Source organism: Labrus bergylta, chromosome 8 (genome assembly GCF_963930695.1).
Source record: "Labrus bergylta chromosome 8, fLabBer1.1, whole genome shotgun sequence".
Lineage (NCBI taxonomy): Eukaryota > Metazoa > Chordata > Actinopteri > Labriformes > Labridae > Labrus > Labrus bergylta.
Genome location: NC_089202.1, coordinates 21,613,713 through 21,632,692, shown reverse-complemented (window position 1 = coordinate 21,632,692; position 18,980 = coordinate 21,613,713). Strand labels below are relative to the sequence as shown.

Below are 18,980 nucleotides of genomic sequence, written 5' to 3'. Positions count from 1 at the left end.
ACTTTATGCACATTTTGCTCATAATAATTGGCTAATAATAAAGGCTACTTAGGTCAGGACTTTAAGTTGTAGTGGAGTATATTCTCCTGTACATAAGTACCCTAATGCATCTTCAAACACTGTTGGACAATCATTTATCTGTGAATGACAGGATTCACACGTTGTTTTTTTTCCTTCTCGGTCGCCAGTGCGCATGCGCAGACATGTCAGCTGCCAGTAGGAAGCATTTACAGTCTATGGTAGGAAGCTGCAGAGAGAGAGAGAGAGCAGCCAGTTTGAATGTTTATCAACACGAAACGTGAGGCTGCTACCTGAGTGAATGGTGGGGGGAAACCTGAGACTTAATCTGGATGGAAGCGACGGGTCTACGGGACGTTTTCAAATGTATAACACGATGTAAGCAAACACCAAACGACGAGTCATTAAAATAAATAAATAAATAAATAAATAAAAGGGTTAGTCGTGGTTTTAGCCTGCGAAATAAAAACATGTTAGCATTAGCTACACAATATTTAGTATTACACGTATTACCGCCGTTTGGACATACCTTTATCATGCATGTCAGACCTGCAAAACCCGGTGCAGTAGGCTACGTGACAACCTGTTTTTTGGGGGGTTTTTTTGTATTTCAGCCATTGCAGCAATGGAGGATGTTGGTCTCCTTCCCAAACCCACCAATGAGCTCCCTGTTCACAGAGCCAACACTGTCTCTGAGACTTTTGGGTTGCACCACTTTCCCTCAGGTGAGCTCACACAGTAACCCTGTGTTTGTTTGAATGTGATGTACGTTATTGACATTAATGTCCAGGGGTGTAGTGCAGGGTATTTCCTAGGATGGTGAAGGGACCTTTCTTACTTACTTTGATACTACACACTGAATATGCAAGAGTAGTCATACATGTCACTGTTTACATCAGAGGCCGTTTATCGTCTGCTGGCAGGCCACTTAAAAAAGAACATTTGGTACAGTATTTAGACACCACTACACCACTGTACATGTCTTAACACGATGCATTGATGCTTTTCTGTTTATCCAGAAAATCTGCACGTCACTGGTACAAGCAGGAAATCTGACATGCACAGAGATGGATCCTCCAGGAAAGTGTCCAACTCAGAAACCACAGCAGAGCCACAGACGATCCCCGGGTTTCTGTCTCAGAGTACAGCTCCTCCCGGTGCCGGCAGAAGTAAGTAATAGTGTGGTGGAGTGACGAAAAAGTGGATTTAAAGAGGTCAAAATGCTCCCAGCAACATTTGGAGTATGCAGGTCAACTTTATTAACTTCATTAGACCGACACATTGGGCTTGTGGCCTTCATCAGGGTCATGTTTTAAAAGTGAATTTACTCTCATGTTAAGAGTTTTTGTTCCTGTTTTAAAGTTGTCAGGTGACTTTTGTATTTAATTTTTATGTCATAAAACTATCAGAATGTGTAGTTGAATTAATAATTTTGTAAATGCTTTTCTTCGATTGAAGCCCATCTCTGCTTATTACTACTTTTTTATATTCACTTTAATCCACTGACAAATATAAGATTGCCTGTTGGTTCAGAAATCTTCATAATAAATCTTTCTAGTGTAAATTTACAACTTCATAGTCGTTCCTGTCTTAGTCGTGTACAAGTTTTGTTTGAAAATAAATGAAAAGCCTGTCTCGTTTTGACGCCTGTTCCAAATGAATAAGGGTCATTTTGCGCCCTTAATAGGAGTTTTACGGTAAGACAGCTGTGATTGGCAGCTTAGTTATTAATCGTAATTTGTCAACGAGGTCTGGAAATGCCAAAAATATCAAGATGGCATTTTCATCATGGCTCTTTGATAATATCTAGTTTCATTTGATGTGTAGATTCATGTTCTGCATGTGTGTAAAGGAGTCTTGGAGGCAGAGAAGAAGAAGAAAAAAGATAATTGAAATGATTTAGTCCCATGTTTAGGTGTGCTGTCTCCGATCGAACCAGAGATTAGACTGGCAACGTGTGACGTATATTTTGTTTAAAGGTTTGTGTGTTGGAAACCACTTGTAAATAAAAATGATGTTTGTTTGTTTGTTTCTCAGCATTCCTGAAAACAGATGCTACAAATGGAAACACTAATCTGGATAAGAAAGTTGCTGACAGGAAAAAGGCTAAAGTTGCAGATCCTACAAAGTGGAAGCAAAACAAACAGAAGCAGCTGAGGATGGAGGGCAAAATGTACGCCAGCAAACGCAAGAAAGACGGCGAGATCGTCACAAAGCAGCCGAGAACTGTGGGACCCAGGTGCACCTCCAGCGTGTGCAAAAAGGCTTTTAACCGCCTTTGTGATGAAATCGACGAAGATGTCAGGAAAAAACTCTTCGATGAATTCTGGCACGGTATGAACTGGCCTCAGAGGAAACTGTACGTTTCAGGACAAGTTGACTGCGACCCTGTGGAAAGATCTCGAGCTGTGGGACCCCGGTCCAGACGGTCGGTTTCACTGCGTTATCACCTGCTGGTGGACGGCAAAAGGAAACAAGTGTGTAAGAACATGTTCCTATCCACTCTGGGGATCAGAGAGTGGTCCGTGCTCAACTGGGCACAGAAAGGAGCAACAAAGAAGAACAAACTGAACGCTGTGAGCCAGTGTCCACAACAGAGCCCTACGTCCTCTCCAGTGTGCTATACAGTCCAAGTGACACTGGGTGAGAAGTCTTTTTCAGCTACTTACTAAACAGCTAAGGCAAGTTTATTTATATAGCACATTTCAACAAGGCAATTCAAAGTGCCTCACACTACATCAAAAGCATCATGACAGAGGGAAAAAAATAAATCTTGAAATAGAAAATAAAAAAATCACTTTAACAAACAATTCACAATCACAGAGAAGAACTATTCGGACATTCCTTGGCATTTTTAACTACCGGTACCTCCTTCATATCCCAGATTTGAAGGACTCACATGAGATTTTCCCTGAATCCTGAAAATGTCTTGACAGGATGCATATTTTTCCAGTTGTATGAAAAACCTCCAACTGTTGGATAATTATAACAACAGTTATCACAGTAAATGCCAAGTTCAGTCACAAATGTACTTTTTTTAAAAAATAAAATAAAGTGTGACTTAACCATTCAGACATTTATTGGCCTTTTTACTACCTTCAGATTCCAGATTTGAAGGAGCTAAGGGCTCAAATATACTTGCTTTTGAACCACGTGTGTGAGTAAACAACCTGCCGCGTCGTGTTTGTAAACTTTCACATACTTGCATTTCCACAGCGCTGTGTTACTGGAGGATTCCTCTAGAGGGAGCACCACATAAACACAGAAGTAGACACAATCTTTCACCAGCTATTTTGGCACACATTTTTGGATGGCAAAGTCGTTTTTTTAAGACATTTGTCAAGTTCTAGGTCCTAAATGGAAGGACTTTCAGATTTTATTTGTCGATTATGATAATGAGTGTAAGCCTTTAGGTCGGTAGGACAAAATAAACTATTTGAAGACACGGCTTTGGGGCCCGGGAATTTTCTGCGGAGTATTTTCTTTTTTAATTGCACGGTATTTTCTAAACTAGACGAGAAATTGTTTTTAAAAAAGAAGCAGAAAAATTCCAAATGCGTGTTAGTTTAATTGCACAGGTTTCATTTTAACTCATGTAGGGGCTTACTTAAATCTTTGTTTAGGGTTAATATATATGTATGGGGGGGGGGGGGGGGGGGTAGGACAGCAGTTGTTTGTTTATTTGGATCAAATGTCGTGCATGTCTTTTGTAAACTGCTACTCGATGCTTTGAATTTCCCTCGGGATCAATAGAGTATCTCTCTATATATCTTAGTTTCAGCCTTGAAGTTGATCAAACATGTCTCTTTTTATTGCAGAACCGGCGAGTCCCACTGAACCGGAGGGCCCGGCAAGAAAGAAATCGAGGGTCGCCAAGCCGCTAACATGGAAACAAAACCGACAGAAGCAGCTCAGGATGGAGGGAAAATCGTACATCAGCAAACGAAAGAAAGACGGCGAGACTGTCACTAAAGCTCAGAGGACAATCGGAGCGAGATGCACCTCCGGCGCCTGCAGGAGGGCATCGAACCGCTTCTGTGCGGACTTCAGTGAAGAAGCCAGGGATGTGTTGTTCACCCGTTTCTGGCAGTGTATGAACTGGGCTCAGAGAAAGATCTACGTGTCCGGGTTAGTCGACTGTGACCCAGTGGAACGGACGCGAGCTCCTTTGACTAAATCCAGAAGATCAGTTTCAATGCGGTATCACTTGATGGTCGACGGTGACAGAAGACAAGTCTGCAAAAAGATGTTCCTCGCCACTCTGGGGATTGGAGAGTGGTCGGTGCTTAACTGGGCGCAAAATTCATCCGAGCCGGACAATCTAGATGAAAACACCAAGAAGCAAACACAGAGGACGTCCCGGAAAGCTTCAGAGCATCGTTTTCTCAACCAGTTCTTGGAGAGTTTGCCGAAAGCGCCCTCGTACTGCTGCGGGGCGTCCGCCTCCAAGCTGTACCTGGAGCCGGTCTTCTCAAACATGTCCGAGGTCTACAGGCACTACTACAACCACTGCATGGAGGAAAAGACGACGCCACTCTCTCGTCAGGTTTTCTGTTCTGTGTTTAAAAAGATGGACTTAGGATTGTGTGACCCCAAAAAGTATCAGGGGTGTACTTTCAGTGTCGCTGGGGATTTATTTAATGAGCCCTGGGAGGAGTTCTGCATGGAACGAGGAGCTCCAAATCCACAGCTGGAGAAAGAGCGTGGATTTAAGGACAACAGAGCTCTATGTTGAAGTAAACTGCTGAGTATTATTCGTCTCTTCACAACATGATCGACTTTGACTTTGCCAAAAATGACCGATTTCACATTTCATTCAAATCCTGGCATGCACAAACTGGTCGCTTCTTCCAGGCGCAGGCTAGCTGAAGCACATTAAAGTGCTGTTGTGTCACTTAAGAGGAACGTTTTAAGCTCTACAGTAATTATTTTTTGTTGTTGTTGAAATTGTTGTTATAGGTTATAATGCTCCTTAAAAAAAATGTTCCCTCAAGAGTCTTCTCAACCCTCATTTCAACTTCAAGAGTGAAATAAAATGTGTTGTTACATGCAAAGAAAAGTGTGATTTTGAAGGGAATATCAGAGGAGCAGCCAGCCACCTGCACCAACATGAAGAAACGCAGAGCTTCTTGTGAAGTACCACTTTACTTTAGGTTTCATAAAAGCCTGAACTCTGATAAGAGTGTTGAAGAAAATTAGTCTTTTCTGAGGTAGGGGGGCTTGTAAAATCATAACCTTATTCCCAAAGTCTGAGCTTATTTTTTCTCCAGTGTGGCCCTAAAATGTGTGGAAAACTTGATCTTAATGATTTTTGTTGTGATTGAGACAGAACCATTTGTGCCCTCAGTGTACTGTTCCCTTTGTGAGTCGTCTACATTGGACTGGCAGTCTCTTTTTTGACTCAGCTGCTGGACCAAACCGTTATTTGTGTGTGTGTGTGTGTGTGTACTCCTACACTTCCTTGTAAAGGTCAAATTCAAACCATGCTGTACCGTCACACCTCGCAGTGTGCTAGTGTGTTGAAATAAGGGCTGCTCTAAACGCTAATTTTTTTTTTTTTCGAGTGGAGCCACAGAAAGAGTTGCAAATACACACACACACATGCACACACAGTCGTCACCCTCCTATTCTTCTCCACACAGTGGCAGGAAGTTGTCCAGATATCCGCAGGGCCTCTGAAAAAAAAAAAGAAAAAAGAGCGAGTAGACAAAGTGGGCTGGGTGGTGGTACTGGAAGGTGTCGGTGGGATTGGTGATGGAAATGTGCGACATGCTCAGAGTTTAACTTCTTGCTGTGAACAGCAGGAGTGAAAGGACACCACAGAGAAACACATTCACACCAGTGGGAGAAAGGCTGTGAGTCACGTCTTGAGATCAGAGGGAGGTTTACCCAACAGCTGGACCGCGCGGACAGCAGTGGAGAAAAGGCAAACAGCTGCGGAACCTGAGGAAGGAGAAGATGTTGGGTCTGAGGGCGTTTGTTCTGCTCGGGCTGAGCTGGACATGTCATGGTGAGGACGCGTTCTCATTCTTAACACATTTGTCTTTTTTTCTGTACGAACGTTGAACTCATCATCCGTGTAGATTTAAGTAAATGTGTGGTTAAACTGTCCTGTGGGCTAAGGAAGAGGATCGAAATTTCATGAAAACGTGGCTTCCATTGTCTGAGTATCACTTTTAAAAAAAAAAAAATTGGGGGGCTTTTTGTGCCTTTATTGTAGAGATAGAAAAGTGGATAATTGAAAATCGGGGGTTGAGACGGGGGACGCCATGCAAGGAAGGGGCCACAGGTCAGATTTGAACCTGGGCCTCTGCTTTGAGGAACACAGCCTCCATACATGGGGCACACTGCACTAAAAACTGCATATCATTATTATTATTGAGTGGTTTTCAGTAGTACCTGACATGTCTAGACAGAGGGAATTTAAAGCTCCTGTGAGGGTTTTTAGCGAGTAACAAAACAAGACAGAAATCACCACAGCTATCTCTGTACGACCTACGAAAGCAACAGAGACCATCAGATAGACGATTAATGATTCCTTTATATTAATTTTATATGCCTGTCACTCCTGCTGCGGTTTAGGTGACAGATGAGGAGCTTCATTTTGAGTTGCATGTTAGTCATTTAAAATCAGTGTCAGAAAACTAGCAAAGAGAAAAATCATCCCGCTTTGTCCACAGGGGGGCGCCAAAATCAAAACAATATGAATGCTACTTACAGGAGCTTTAAAGTAAACGTCTCAGCCAGATTCACTATTTTGAAATATATATGAAAAGACGTGTTTTTGGGCAATATAGAACTTAATTCAACTCTTAAAGAAACAGGTTAATAATATTTTCAATTTCTTATTATTATGTAATTATTACATTTTAAATATCAAATAAAAACCCATGCAAAGGAAAATAATATTGAGACAAGGGAGACATTGAGAAGAAATTCAGTTACCTGAAATTGAAATGTGATGATTTGATTATGCTGATAAACTCACTAGGAAAAGGTTAGTGATGAAATAATTCAAGTGAGGCGTATAGGAGTTTATCTACGCGATGGCCTACATCGTTGTGAGCTCTACAAACACATGCGTTGGTGTTTCTGCGTAGCTCTCCAATACTCCGCCTATAAAACGCTAGTTGGCAGTGTGATTTTGATGCTAGTTATATCGCCAGTTTCTGGTGTAGTGTAAATCAGGGTACTGCTGTTTGTTACCAGTGCTGCCCCCTGCTGGACACAAATTTAAGGTACCGGTAATTCTGCTGCCAAGATTACAGGCAACAAATAATATTCTGTTTTGATGGGGTCTGTTTAAGTAATTTTCCCTTATGTTTAACTTTAAGGTTGAGTAGTAGTATCGGCGTTGTCAGAAGCTGGAGCTTGAATAAAGAGAACCTGTGTCTGTGTCTGAACTGCCAATACTACTGTCAATGAGGCCATTACTGTTGTACTTCTCTTACTCTAAACTTATCATGCTTCTAGCTATCTTTTCTTTAGGCACGGTGTCTTCTAAGTAAACCCTCTTCAACTTAACACTGTATCATTCACATTATGTTTTTAGTAAGGCCGACCGATACAGGATTTTTGGGGCTGATACCGATAACTGGGAGAGAAACAAATCCGACACCAGTAATATCTGCCAATATCGGTTTTGATCCCTTAAATGCTGTTATCAAACACTTGTGGAAAAGATTTATAATTAAGTCAAGATGTTTTTGTTTTTTTACAGTCTTTTTAAAGTCTGTATTTTCAGTATGAAACACAAATCAACAATTATAAATCAAAGTTATTAAAAAAAGTAATTATAAACTTAAATTGAATGAACTTAGTTATATCGGCACATATCAGTGATAAATTTAGCCGATACCGATAGTCAAGGGATGTGCCGATATCGGCCTTTATTATCGGCCTTGCTGATTAATCGGTAGTTTTTTTGTATTACACTTACATTTGATGCTCATTTGTGTTGCTCTTTTTGCACTGTAATGATGGAGCAACCTGACACCAGAATTTATTTTGGGAGAGAAAATATAACAACTATAATCTTTATTTTTACTGCAGAGGGGGAGGCCTCTTTTTGCTGGCCAAATGAAACCAAAGTGTTAAAAAAACTAGACATCTCTAATTTCAGCTCTATTGTTCGTGTTTTTTTTTTCTACTATGACTTTATGATCCTGCACACACCTGCCAAGCCCATTGTCCGACTCCATCACATTCCTCATTGCCACGGTGACAACCTTCGACCTTTATCAAGGCACAGCCCACTCCATTTCCTGCAGCTATTCGTTTCTCCTGGAAACTTCCTGTTTATGTCGGGGCCATTTCCTGTTTCCTTTAACGGTCCGCATCAGGAGCCGCCTTTCATGGCTTGACCTGCATTGTTATGAAAAGTTGCTAATGCACTGAAACAATGAGCGCTTTCAATATGTGGTTGACACGACCAATGCGATAAAACACTTAGTGAGAGCAGTATGCATGGAGAAATGAAACTGCACACAAAGTTACATTTGATATGCTTCAATTAAGATTAAGAGCAAAGCATGCATAAGTGATGTGGAAGTGATATTGATTGTCTCTGACACATCTTAGTGCTGATAAATCCTGCAGTTTACACGGGTAAGACATACTGTGCGTGTAATTGTGTCACTCATGGAGACATTTATAAAAACATACCGTAAAATATCAGACACCGTACAAGAAGTCCATTTCAGCCACAGAACTGCCAAACCATGATTGCAATTTATGTGCAACTATTGACAACCTAACTTGTGTGTGTCTCCGCAGCGGCGTCTGTCGACCCGTGGGGCCAGTGTCCAGTCAACAGAAAGTGCAAGGACAAGTTCGGCGACGGTACATGTGACAAAGAGTGTGTGGAGCCCGATTGTCTGAGAGACGGCTTCGACTGCCTTAAGGAGAAGAGCCCCTGCAAGTAAAAGACTTTGGTTGTCATTTTCAGCACCATTAATCCGAGCATTTCAAGTTTTCCTTTACTGGTTTACAACAGTTATGATTGTCCTTATTTACTGTTGCACGTTTTAAATATTATTTTTAACCTGTTTTCCTTGTTTGCGTCCATATTTTATCACTATTTCCATTCATTAGGTTTTAAAATGTTGTTTTATGCTGAATAGACTCAGGAAATCGATCAGAGGCAACCTACGAAAGAAGTGCTATCAGGACAATTACGACTAGTTTTGTCTGTTTGTAATTTGTTTTTAATTGTCATTAATCAATAAAGGAAAATTATAGAAAAGAAAAATCCTTATTCTTTTGTTTTAGGTACCTAGGTTCAGGCCAAACATGAATTTAATATTAGACCTATCCTCATTGTTGATTTCAGTGCATAAAAAAGATTCTTTGAAATGTCTATTCTGCTCTTTTGAAAAGTATTTTGACAACCCAGAAAAACATCTTAAGGTTGTGGGTGATAAAAGTTGTACTATTTCACTCAGTTTTTTCTTTCATGTGTTTTCACAGTCCAAGCCACATCCTGTACTGCCGCGACCACTACGCCAACTCCCACTGTGAGCAGGGATGCGACAGCGCCCCCTGTGGATGGGACGGCAGCGACTGCTTCACACACCAGAGCCCCCTTTGGGCAAAAGGCACCCTGATCCTTCACGTCAACGTCCCACAACAGAGGGGCCAATTCACCAACAGCTCCCTGCTTTGGGCGCTCAGTGTCCTCCTCAAGTCGCCACTCAAGCTGAGAGGCTCCGCCCCCCTAGCGCCTAACAGGAACTTGTTTGACTTTGATGCTCAGCAACTCGCCACCCTGCTGGCTCAGGCATCACCGACTGACTCAGATGGGTAGGTGCTGAGGGAAATATCAAACTGTGTGAGTACAGGCTGGAAGCTGTTTATTCAACTCCTCTTATAGGAGCTTAAATCCTTTTTGTGAGGCAGAGATAGTCGAGCAGCAGTACAATGAAGATAAAACAATACTCAGGTGAGATGAAGATGAAATACTTTTTACAATAAAAAGCATGTAATTCAACTCTAGCATTAGGAAACAACCTTATAGTCTTCATGCGTTAAACAAAAGCATGAGTTTATTTAAAATTGCAAAATATTAAAGACAGTCCAACATGTTCAAAGATTCACAGCTATTCCAATTGTATCGTTTGCATTAAATGTGTATTTTTGTATTTTCACATGCTCAAAACTCCTGAACTTTTCCTGCAATATTTGGGATGAGCTGCATGTGTGAAAAAAAACAGCTTAATTTTTTCACTCCAGGAAATAGTCAGGAAAATTCACAGCGATCGAGCGTGGTGTGACAGGTGCACGACCGATGTCATTTTTGTGCATGTAATAAAGCTGCTCAATACCTTTTTCTGCTCTGTTCCACTATATTGTTGATACTTTGAACATATCCAGTTACACATAGAATGCTATGTTGGACTGTGTCACCTCATCTGTGATGTTCGATTTCCACAGCGTCCTTTTTACATCATGTCCAGCTTTCTGTGACCCCGACAGGGAAAAGTTCAGGCTGTGATGGACATAAGTGAATAAGTAACCCTGTAAGAATTCAGGGGTAACAAGTGAATTAATATTTTGTTTTTTTATTTCAAGATACATTTAAAGTGGGCCAAGAAAAGAACCCTGGGGGACTCCATTAAGTACATGTAGGCAGTCTTATCTGAGCAAAATATTTAACAGGGATATTGATATAAAAATGTATCTATCTAATCTATGTGTTCACTTTTGCATTACGTTATGGCAGTTTTCTAAATTTTGTTTTGTTTAATGAGAGGGTGTTACTCTTTGCAAATCATTGAGAAGGTTCCAGACATCATTACGTTAAGTTTTCCTGACACACCTACACTTTTAAAAAGGCCTCAGTTATGACGTACATGCTCTCTCCCTCACTGTTTCCTTCCCTCTCTTTCACTTTGCCAGCTCCCTCCTTTTCCTCCAGGTGGACAACAGGCCGTGCTCCCGTCTGCCCTCTACCTGTTTCCCCTATGCCATCGAGGCGGCCAGTTTCCTGCGTGCCGTATTGCTGCTGAGGCCTACCACGTTCAACACCCGGCCCGAGCTGAAGGCCATCTTTAGTATAAGAGGTGTGCGAGAGGAAATAGGAAGCAGGGAGGAGGATATTGTGATAAAGGAAGTCAAAGGTAGGCTCACATGTCCTTCCTCAAACACACACTCGTGCACAATCCAAACAAAACAAATAAAACACCTTTCCGCTTCCAGTGTGCAGATGTTTTGATGGTCATTTTGTAAAAGTTTAGAGTTGGAAGCATTCTAAAATGCCTCAGATATTGTTGTTAAGATTTCCCAAATAGATTTATATTTTCTCTCTTTATCATGCTGCCCTAATGTCTTTTTTTTCCCCCTCTCAAAGAGCCGACCCCATCGTGGCTCTGGGCGGTGATAGCCATTGCAATTGGCCTGCTCCTGGTTCTTGCCCTGGCCGTGTTCCTGGTGGTGAGGAGGGTCAGGCGGCAGCGGTCTGAGAGGGAAGACGGCCACAGGGTGAGACATATGTCCACGATCACAGACAATGACCCCAAATCCAAAGCTATGACTCCACACACAGCCCACCAAGAGCAGAGGGTAAGAGCGAGCAGGGAGAAAGAGAAGATCAGCTTGAGGAAAAAGAAGAAAGCAAAGGAAGCAGAGAAGAAGAGAAGGAGGGAACCGCTGGGGGAGGACGCCATTCGAATGCGGTAAGTGGGAGGAGTCGCTTCTTAGGTTTATGAGAGGATGTTTTGTCTGCTCGAGAGATGATGTCATGTAGTAAAATATGGTGTATATTTGAACAAGCAAAAGGTCATCCTGTAAAGTTAATGAAAAGGTTGGTCCCCCTTTCCTGTCAGTCAGTTGGAAATAACCTTTATCCTGTCGTTATTTTCAAAAACGTCTCTGCCTCAGATGACGTGTATTTAAATATGCTAATGCACAAATTAACTCTAATGTATGGAAGCCCTGAGCAGACATGCATCCATACATTTTATTCACTTTGTTTTTCAGTGATAACGTTTCATTTCTGATTGTTTTCTTCGATCTCGACTGATTAATCTCAAATCCCCAGAATTGCAAAAGCACAAAACAAACATATATATTATAATGATGGCTAAACTTACCTCATTAGTGTGGGCCTCTTTTCATTTTATTTTATGACTGCCAAAAAAACAGTTAACCAGCTTTATATCCCAAGATAACAAGAAAAATAGTCGAAATCTAGACAAAACACTTGAAATGAACTTGGTATCAGAGGAGATCCAGTGCTGTTATCTCAAGATAGCAAAATGAATATGTCGAGATCTCAAGAAAACAAATGGAAATGACTCGTTTTAGTGGGAAAATGGCCTTTCTTTCCAATTTTCTAACATTTGTTACTGAAGAATTTAAAAAGTACTAAAGTAACTAAATGATACTGTGATGAATAAGGTCAGTGTCAATATTTACTTTTTATTCTAAATTATTTTTATTTTTTTTGCATTTCATGGCTTGAAAATTGATTAAAATTGTAACCTTTGCCCAACACTGGTGTTGTTTTAATTCATCATTATAGCTACAAAAGTCTGTGTTGAAATATGGTTGAAAGGATTTGTTTTACCCACTTAATGAAATAGTTTTTGTTTTTTTTCAAATGTCAGCGCTCTCTTGTTTATGTAACACTGCCTCAAACGTCTATGCTGATAGAGAAGGGAAACACAAAATACAGTGACAGCACATGAAAACTATAACAGCTTCTTAGCGTGCCATAACAAAACCTCACTTTGGGTTTCAGGCCTCTCAAAAGAGACCAGGATATAGGAAGTGACACAGACTTCACCCAGAGTTCAATGGAAGACATTAATGCGAGATGCTCGCGGCGACAGGAGGACGCCGCCATCTGTGACCACCGGAGCTCTGAGCAGAAACACTACAGAGGAGGAAACTCACAGCCCCGCAGACCTGTTCAGCGTAAGACTTAATACTCACGCATTCATTACTGTAGTCACAATAAAACAAATATGTTTGGCTTTGTCTTTGAAATACAGGGAAGGCTAAAATATTTATTAACAGTAAAGTATAGTAAATAGAGTGCTTCTTCCCATTTCCTGCATCTAGCATGCAGAGGGAGCCACGGCACGTACTCCGGTTTGATTAAAGAGCAAGTTAAAGACGTTTTGTTTTCATGTGTTTAAGTTCAATAAATGGATGTGATGCAGATGTTTTAAAATCAACGACTAATCGTGTTAAATCCATCACGATCTCAATATCAAATCAAAAATAATCATGATATTAATTTTTACTAAAATCTGACAGCCGCACAAGAAATGTACAATGTTTGGTCAAATGTTAGAGCTCCACCTTCAATCATTTCTGTTCTCCCACAGCTCCACCTAGAGGATGGGAGAGAAATGCCATGCCTCCTCCTCTTCTCAGTCCTCCTCAACAGGTCTGTCCTTTTTTATTCATGTTCAGAAGAGCCTGTTTAAATTTTGACTTTTACTCATTGAATCTGCATTTCAGTGTATTTCCTGTCCCTGAGTATTTTGTGTGTGACCTTACAGTTCTCCACATTCATTGATTTGACTGAGTTTTGTCCGTGCTTCTTGTCCTGATTTCTTGAGAGTTGGTTCTTTGAGTCACTTTAGTTTCATTGATAACTTTTCTGTCAGTGATTTCATGTTTTATAACATAACTTATATTCTTCATTCATAACTATTTTTAATGTTATAAAACTAAACATTAACTGTATTTTTTAGTGTTGTAGTAGGCTTCTTGAAATCAGTTTTAGTTTTTCAAGGTCTTGTTCTCGCCTTGGAATCAGTCTTTGAATGACCTTTCCCGGTATAACAGTCTAAATGAGTGACCCCTGCACACTAGATGATGATTTTTAAGTGATATTTATGATCTCGGTCTCGCCCTGCCTTGGACTTGGTCTTCACTTGATCTCGACCCCTAAATTTCTTGGTCTCGGAGCGCTCTGGTCTCGAGTTCTTCTTGGTCTCAGTGACTTTGGCCTTGACTATAACACTAGTATGTTTATTTTATTGTATTCATTTATTTAACAGGGACACGTTCAATGAGCATTTCTTTATATTTAAAAAAAAAAAGCCTAGCCGTGGACAATTTTCAACCCCTGTCCTTTGAAATATATGGGTAATATGTGTACATGTGTGTTTTTTTCTTTGCCTGTATTATTTATTTATATTGATCATGTATTGGTTGTGTTCGCAGTCGGCAGAGTGGTGTGGCCCTGACGGCTCTGTGGTTCTGATCCGGGCGGTGCGTAGCGGACTGGACAGAGTGGTCCTGGAGCTGCTGCGAGCAGGAGTGCCTGTCAACAACACGGATCACACTGGTAACGCATCGAAGGACTCAACCCTATCCCTGGTCATTGACATGTTGATAGTATTTAAATGTCCTTCTTAGGGCCTGTTTGAACTTTCTTGAAGTGACAGGACTGCCAGGAATGGTTAGTTTAGCTTTATGTCATTACAACACACAATGGAAAAAAAACAGCATCTATGGACTTGAGCTCGTACAGAACTTTTCTAGTCTTCTGACGACTCAAAACGCTTTTTACACCGCAGGTCACACCTACACATTCACACACTGATTGACTGATGACCATCAGAAATAACTAATCCAATTCATACACATTCATACGCTGCATGAGGCAACCTGGATAAAACTGTGATAAAGAATTGTGTGCAAATGCAAAAAACATCAATGACTAAAACTCATCTGAAGATGGATTTATTTTCCTTCTCAGGTTGTGTAATCTCTGAGTAGTTCTGCTTTGACCGGTTTATGCATAAAGTGCATGAAAAATATAGATTTTTTTAAACACTGTTTGACATAATTTTTGGATTATTCCTTTGTATTTCATAAGCTTTATGTCAAATCCATGATAGATAAAGGGGGTAGGTATAGGTGCAGGGCAGTGCACAATCAGCTGACTGAGGAAGAATATCGGCCCGCAAACTTGCTCAAATGCCACAAAAAGTTTGAATTCATCACAACGTCTCGACCAGAGGTCTTCTTCACCTGAACTCTGAGGGGTTGAGTAACTTACCCCTTCTCTTCCCTCCTCTCCTGCTCTATGTTCATCTCTATCTCTCCATGGCTTCCATCTCTCTCCTCCTCTTCCTCATCCTCCTCGTCCTCCTCCTACTCCTCCTCATCCTCCTCCTCCTCATCCTCCTCGTCCTCCTCCTCCTCCAGAACCCTTGCTGCCCTCTGACTCAGAACAAAGCTAATGTGTTCAAACTTGGGTTGATGAACTTTTGCTGCTCACATTTCTTCTGGCTTCAGCTGTCTTTTTTTTCCTTTCTAACATCCCTCTCCCTTTCACATGTTTTCCCCCTGTCCTTCCTGCCTCTGTCGTCTTGTTGGCTGAAATAATTCATCTCCTCATTCTCCCTCTCTTCTCTACCTGGGCTCTTCTCTGTTGTGTAATGGTTGTTCATTGGCTGACTTACTCCCCTCCCTTCTTCCCCCTCACCTCCCCTCCACTCACACTGTCTCTCTCAGGGAGATCAGCCCTGCACTGGGCGAGCTCAGTAAACCACCTCTCCCTAACAAGGACCCTCATTCGCTATGGGGCCGCTGTGGACCTGCAAGACAACAAGGTAAGATGTGACGCTGCTTCTTTTGAGTCGGTTATCCTCCATAAATCACAAAATCTCATATGAATGATTCATCGTATCGCAGGGCGAGACGGCGCTCTTCCTCTCTGCCCTTCATGGTTGCTATGACACAGCCAGACTCCTCCTCCTTCACGGGGCCAACCTCGAGCTGCACGATCGTAGAGGACGTCGGCCAATCGACGTGGCCAGAGAAGGCATGCGCCACCAGGTCATGGAGCTCCTATTGGCTCACCAAATTCAGAGAGGGCCCGTCACTGTTGAAGCAGCCAATGAGATGCTGTGGGAGGAGCGCGCTATGATGTACTCGCCTTGGGACGGATCTCAGGGCCTGCCTGGAAGAAGTGCCTCCTTCTCCGGGATCATAGCCCATCGAGATATGACCCCGCCTCCGCAGAAGTAAGTGAATGACGCATGCACAGACAACAGTATTGAGTCATCGAGTTTATGACTGGACATCAAGTGAGGAAGAAACTGTTTTTGCATGTATAACCGTCTCTTATCAGTTTTAAGGAAAGAGGTGGTGTAAGAAGTTCTTGTCTTAGTTCTTTGTTTTTGTCTGTAAAAACAGATTAAAAAAATTGGCAGGAAACCAAGAATTGTGTTTGTTTTTTAGAGTTTGTTGTTGTCATACTTATTTTGGCCACCAGAGGCTAAAGTGCACCACTTACTCGTGTCTTTGTTTTCCTTCAGGTGAGTTTTTTTGGCGAGCAACCATCGGCGTTAAAAAATCAACTTTTTGCAATCTGAAAATCTTTTATGGTCTTCTGTATGAACAAGAGGGAAAAGTTTGTAAAGTTTGGAACACCAGCTCTCTTTTTTTTTTTTTTTAACTTGCCCCTCAGGGCTTCCGTAGTCCTGAGATGAGTACTCGTTCGGTGAAAATGCAACTTTTGGATCTTTAATCATGATCAATACTTGTTCTGTTTCTCTGTGTTTTTGCAATACAGCAGCTTTTGTTGTTATTGTTGCAAACCTCTCCGTTATTGCATGATGTCTAATATTATGATGACTCTCTTGTCTTGCCAGTGATTGGTCGATGAGCCGTGTGCAGTACCCCTCCCCTCAAAACTGGCGGCCACAGCTTAACCAATCAGCAACAGCGCTGGTCCCTCCAAGAATCATGGGCCGCTCGCCTCGGCCCATCAGCACCTTACAGGAGGTGACCTCAGAAGACGAGGACCGAGACAGGCATCACGAAGCGCCAAGGGCTGCGACACCTCACTTCCTGTCGCCCCAGCCGGCCCCTCGGCAGCGTTCCTTTTCCTGCACCCAGCATGCATTGCAGCGTCGCTCCAGTGCCCCGCAGCCTGAGCCCAACTATGTTATCGTGACAGACAACTCAGCCCATGAGCCCGTGGAAAGAGTGGTTGTTTCTCCTCCCACAGATATGGCCGCTCAGTCAGATCGCCTGCCGGTCGTAAACGGTGATCACTCGAGTAGAGCAGCGCTGAGTTTTTCAAATTCAGAGCAGAAATCGAGAGGTGAGAGGCCGAACAACACCGACTCCACACAAACAGCCCTTTAGAGAGAAGACAAACCCCTTTAAGCATGAAAGAACAGCATCATGAACATGTGAGGAAAATAATGGCTCACAATGAAGCTCTATTAACTGAGAGGCGCTGAGCTTCAGGTTTGACATCAGGTTTATTTTTAACTGCAGTAAAGCTCCAAAGATAATGGCTTACAAGAAGGCCCAAAGCTCTCGTTTTGAGATTTCCAACGTGTGTTTGTTGGAAGTCTTCTGACTCCTCTTATTCCATTTTTTTTTTTGGTTAAAATGCTTCCAATATGAAACATGTCAGCACTCGGAGATGTTCCTCCCCAACTATCCTCCCCAGTTTTTTTCTCAGCCTTGCTTAAATTATTTCTAATATCATTGTATATATTTTTTACTATAGAAGAGAATATTGTTCCATCTGAAAATGGACACCAATCAAACACGATGAATGTAACACTTACTCAGAAAATGTAACGTCTTTTGAGTGTTGCCAAATACTGTAATATATTCACACTGCCTCGACTTCGAACAGATTGTTTTCTGATTAAAGAGGAAACAATCAGGAATTCATGTAAAATACAATTTTAAAAAAAACATGTGCATGTGGTTGCACAAAGAGGTCAGACTCCTGCTGGTAGATGCAATAAAGTGACTTTTCATGCAAATCATTTGGACTTTTAATTTTGTTCCACTTTCCAACAAGTCATGTGTGCACAAAACTTTGGCTTTGGCTTTGACTGACCTCTTCCTGACATTATAGGTGTTTGTTTTGGTGAGCTTGTATCCCAGAAATCCAAAAGCAAAAATAACAGATTCAAGATGATGTCACTCTGAATGTGAGTGCAAAGGTGTGAAGAATCTTTTGCAGGGTGGCTTCGTTTAAGAAGGGGTGAATATTGAATATACAAGACACATATACTGTATATATAATAAAATAGAAAGAAAATCAGTAATAAAAACAAGAATGAAAAAGAAATGAAGACGTTTAGAAGATGTACAAACATTAGACAATATGAATTTATATATATATGCAGTAGCATGAATAAGTTGTGTTATAAAATGTGCTGTCTAAACTCTTTTCAGCTCTCACAATAAAACAACCATATCCGTTTTGTATCCACATTATATGACATTTATTTTACACACGGCTGGCACTGTTTGATGTGAGCTTTGAAAGCGCAGGGCTGGCGCGTGCCTGGGACACACGTGTCACTGAAGATCAAAAGGCTTTCCGGATTCACACACCAAACTTCTTTTGATATGGAGAAAAAAAAAGAAGGTTTGAACTCGTTCTCGTGGGAAAGAGGGAAATGGCGCCACGTTTTACAGCTTTATGACCTGTTAAAACTGATACATCATTGGAGAGAGATGGCGGCATGGAGAGCAGACACTTCCTTCGTTCCCACGCACGCTCGCCGACGACTGAGGTGCAAATGACTTAAAGGCTTGCATTAACTTTATTGCTGGATGAAAACTCTTTAAACAGCACAGCGTCCAGCGAAAGAACGGGGTTAACTTTAACTTACGCACAAGTACCTCGTTCTTAATGCAATCAACAGTGATTGTAGTGATGACTCGTGAAATATTAATATTCTCAATTTAATCTCCGTTTAGATGAGAATACAATTTTTAACTCTGTTTCTATGCTGAGGCAGGAAATTGTGACATTACGCACGGGAATGGCACATTTTACGCACGACTTCTGTTCCTTTTACTGAATCTGTTTAAAAAAGTTAGAAGTGTTAATAAGTTTTTCGGTTCATGATTAAGTTTAATTCTTACATAAATATTTTTTGAAATGTTGAACCGACTTTTTACCAAACAAATAAAACTATCCATACTAAAAAACAAAATGCTAATTATGAATACAT

General features: G+C 41.4%; 2 protein-coding genes across 3 annotated transcripts; both read left to right on the top strand.

Annotated features, from left to right (window-relative positions):
- Window positions 1-204: 204 nt before the first annotated feature.
- On the top strand, window positions 205-5,494 carry LOC109988839 (uncharacterized). Of its 2 annotated transcripts, XM_020640429.3 has the most exons (5): window positions 205-396; window positions 633-743; window positions 1,038-1,187; window positions 2,056-2,661; window positions 3,837-5,494. In XM_020640429.3, exons 1-5 carry the CDS (start codon window positions 351-353, stop codon window positions 4,751-4,753), a joined length of 1,830 nt encoding a protein of 609 aa, XP_020496085.2. In that variant the 5' UTR covers window positions 205-350; the 3' UTR covers window positions 4,754-5,494. The 2 variants fall into 2 exon arrangements, with proteins under 2 accessions (XP_020496085.2, XP_065814291.1); XM_065958219.1 differs by lacking the exon at window positions 633-743 and having other exon boundaries at window positions 225-396.
- Window positions 5,495-5,782: 288 nt separating this feature from the next.
- On the top strand, window positions 5,783-18,229 carry notchl (notch receptor, like). The gene is made up of 11 exons (XM_020640390.3): window positions 5,783-6,028; window positions 8,794-8,938; window positions 9,487-9,819; window positions 10,915-11,135; window positions 11,366-11,690; window positions 12,758-12,933; window positions 13,350-13,411; window positions 14,197-14,320; window positions 15,496-15,593; window positions 15,676-16,007; window positions 16,638-18,229. The coding sequence occupies exons 1-11, from the start codon at window positions 5,977-5,979 to the stop codon at window positions 17,134-17,136; spliced, it is 2,367 nt and encodes a 788-aa protein (XP_020496046.1). The 5' UTR covers window positions 5,783-5,976; the 3' UTR covers window positions 17,137-18,229.
- Window positions 18,230-18,980: the final 751 nt, after the last annotated feature.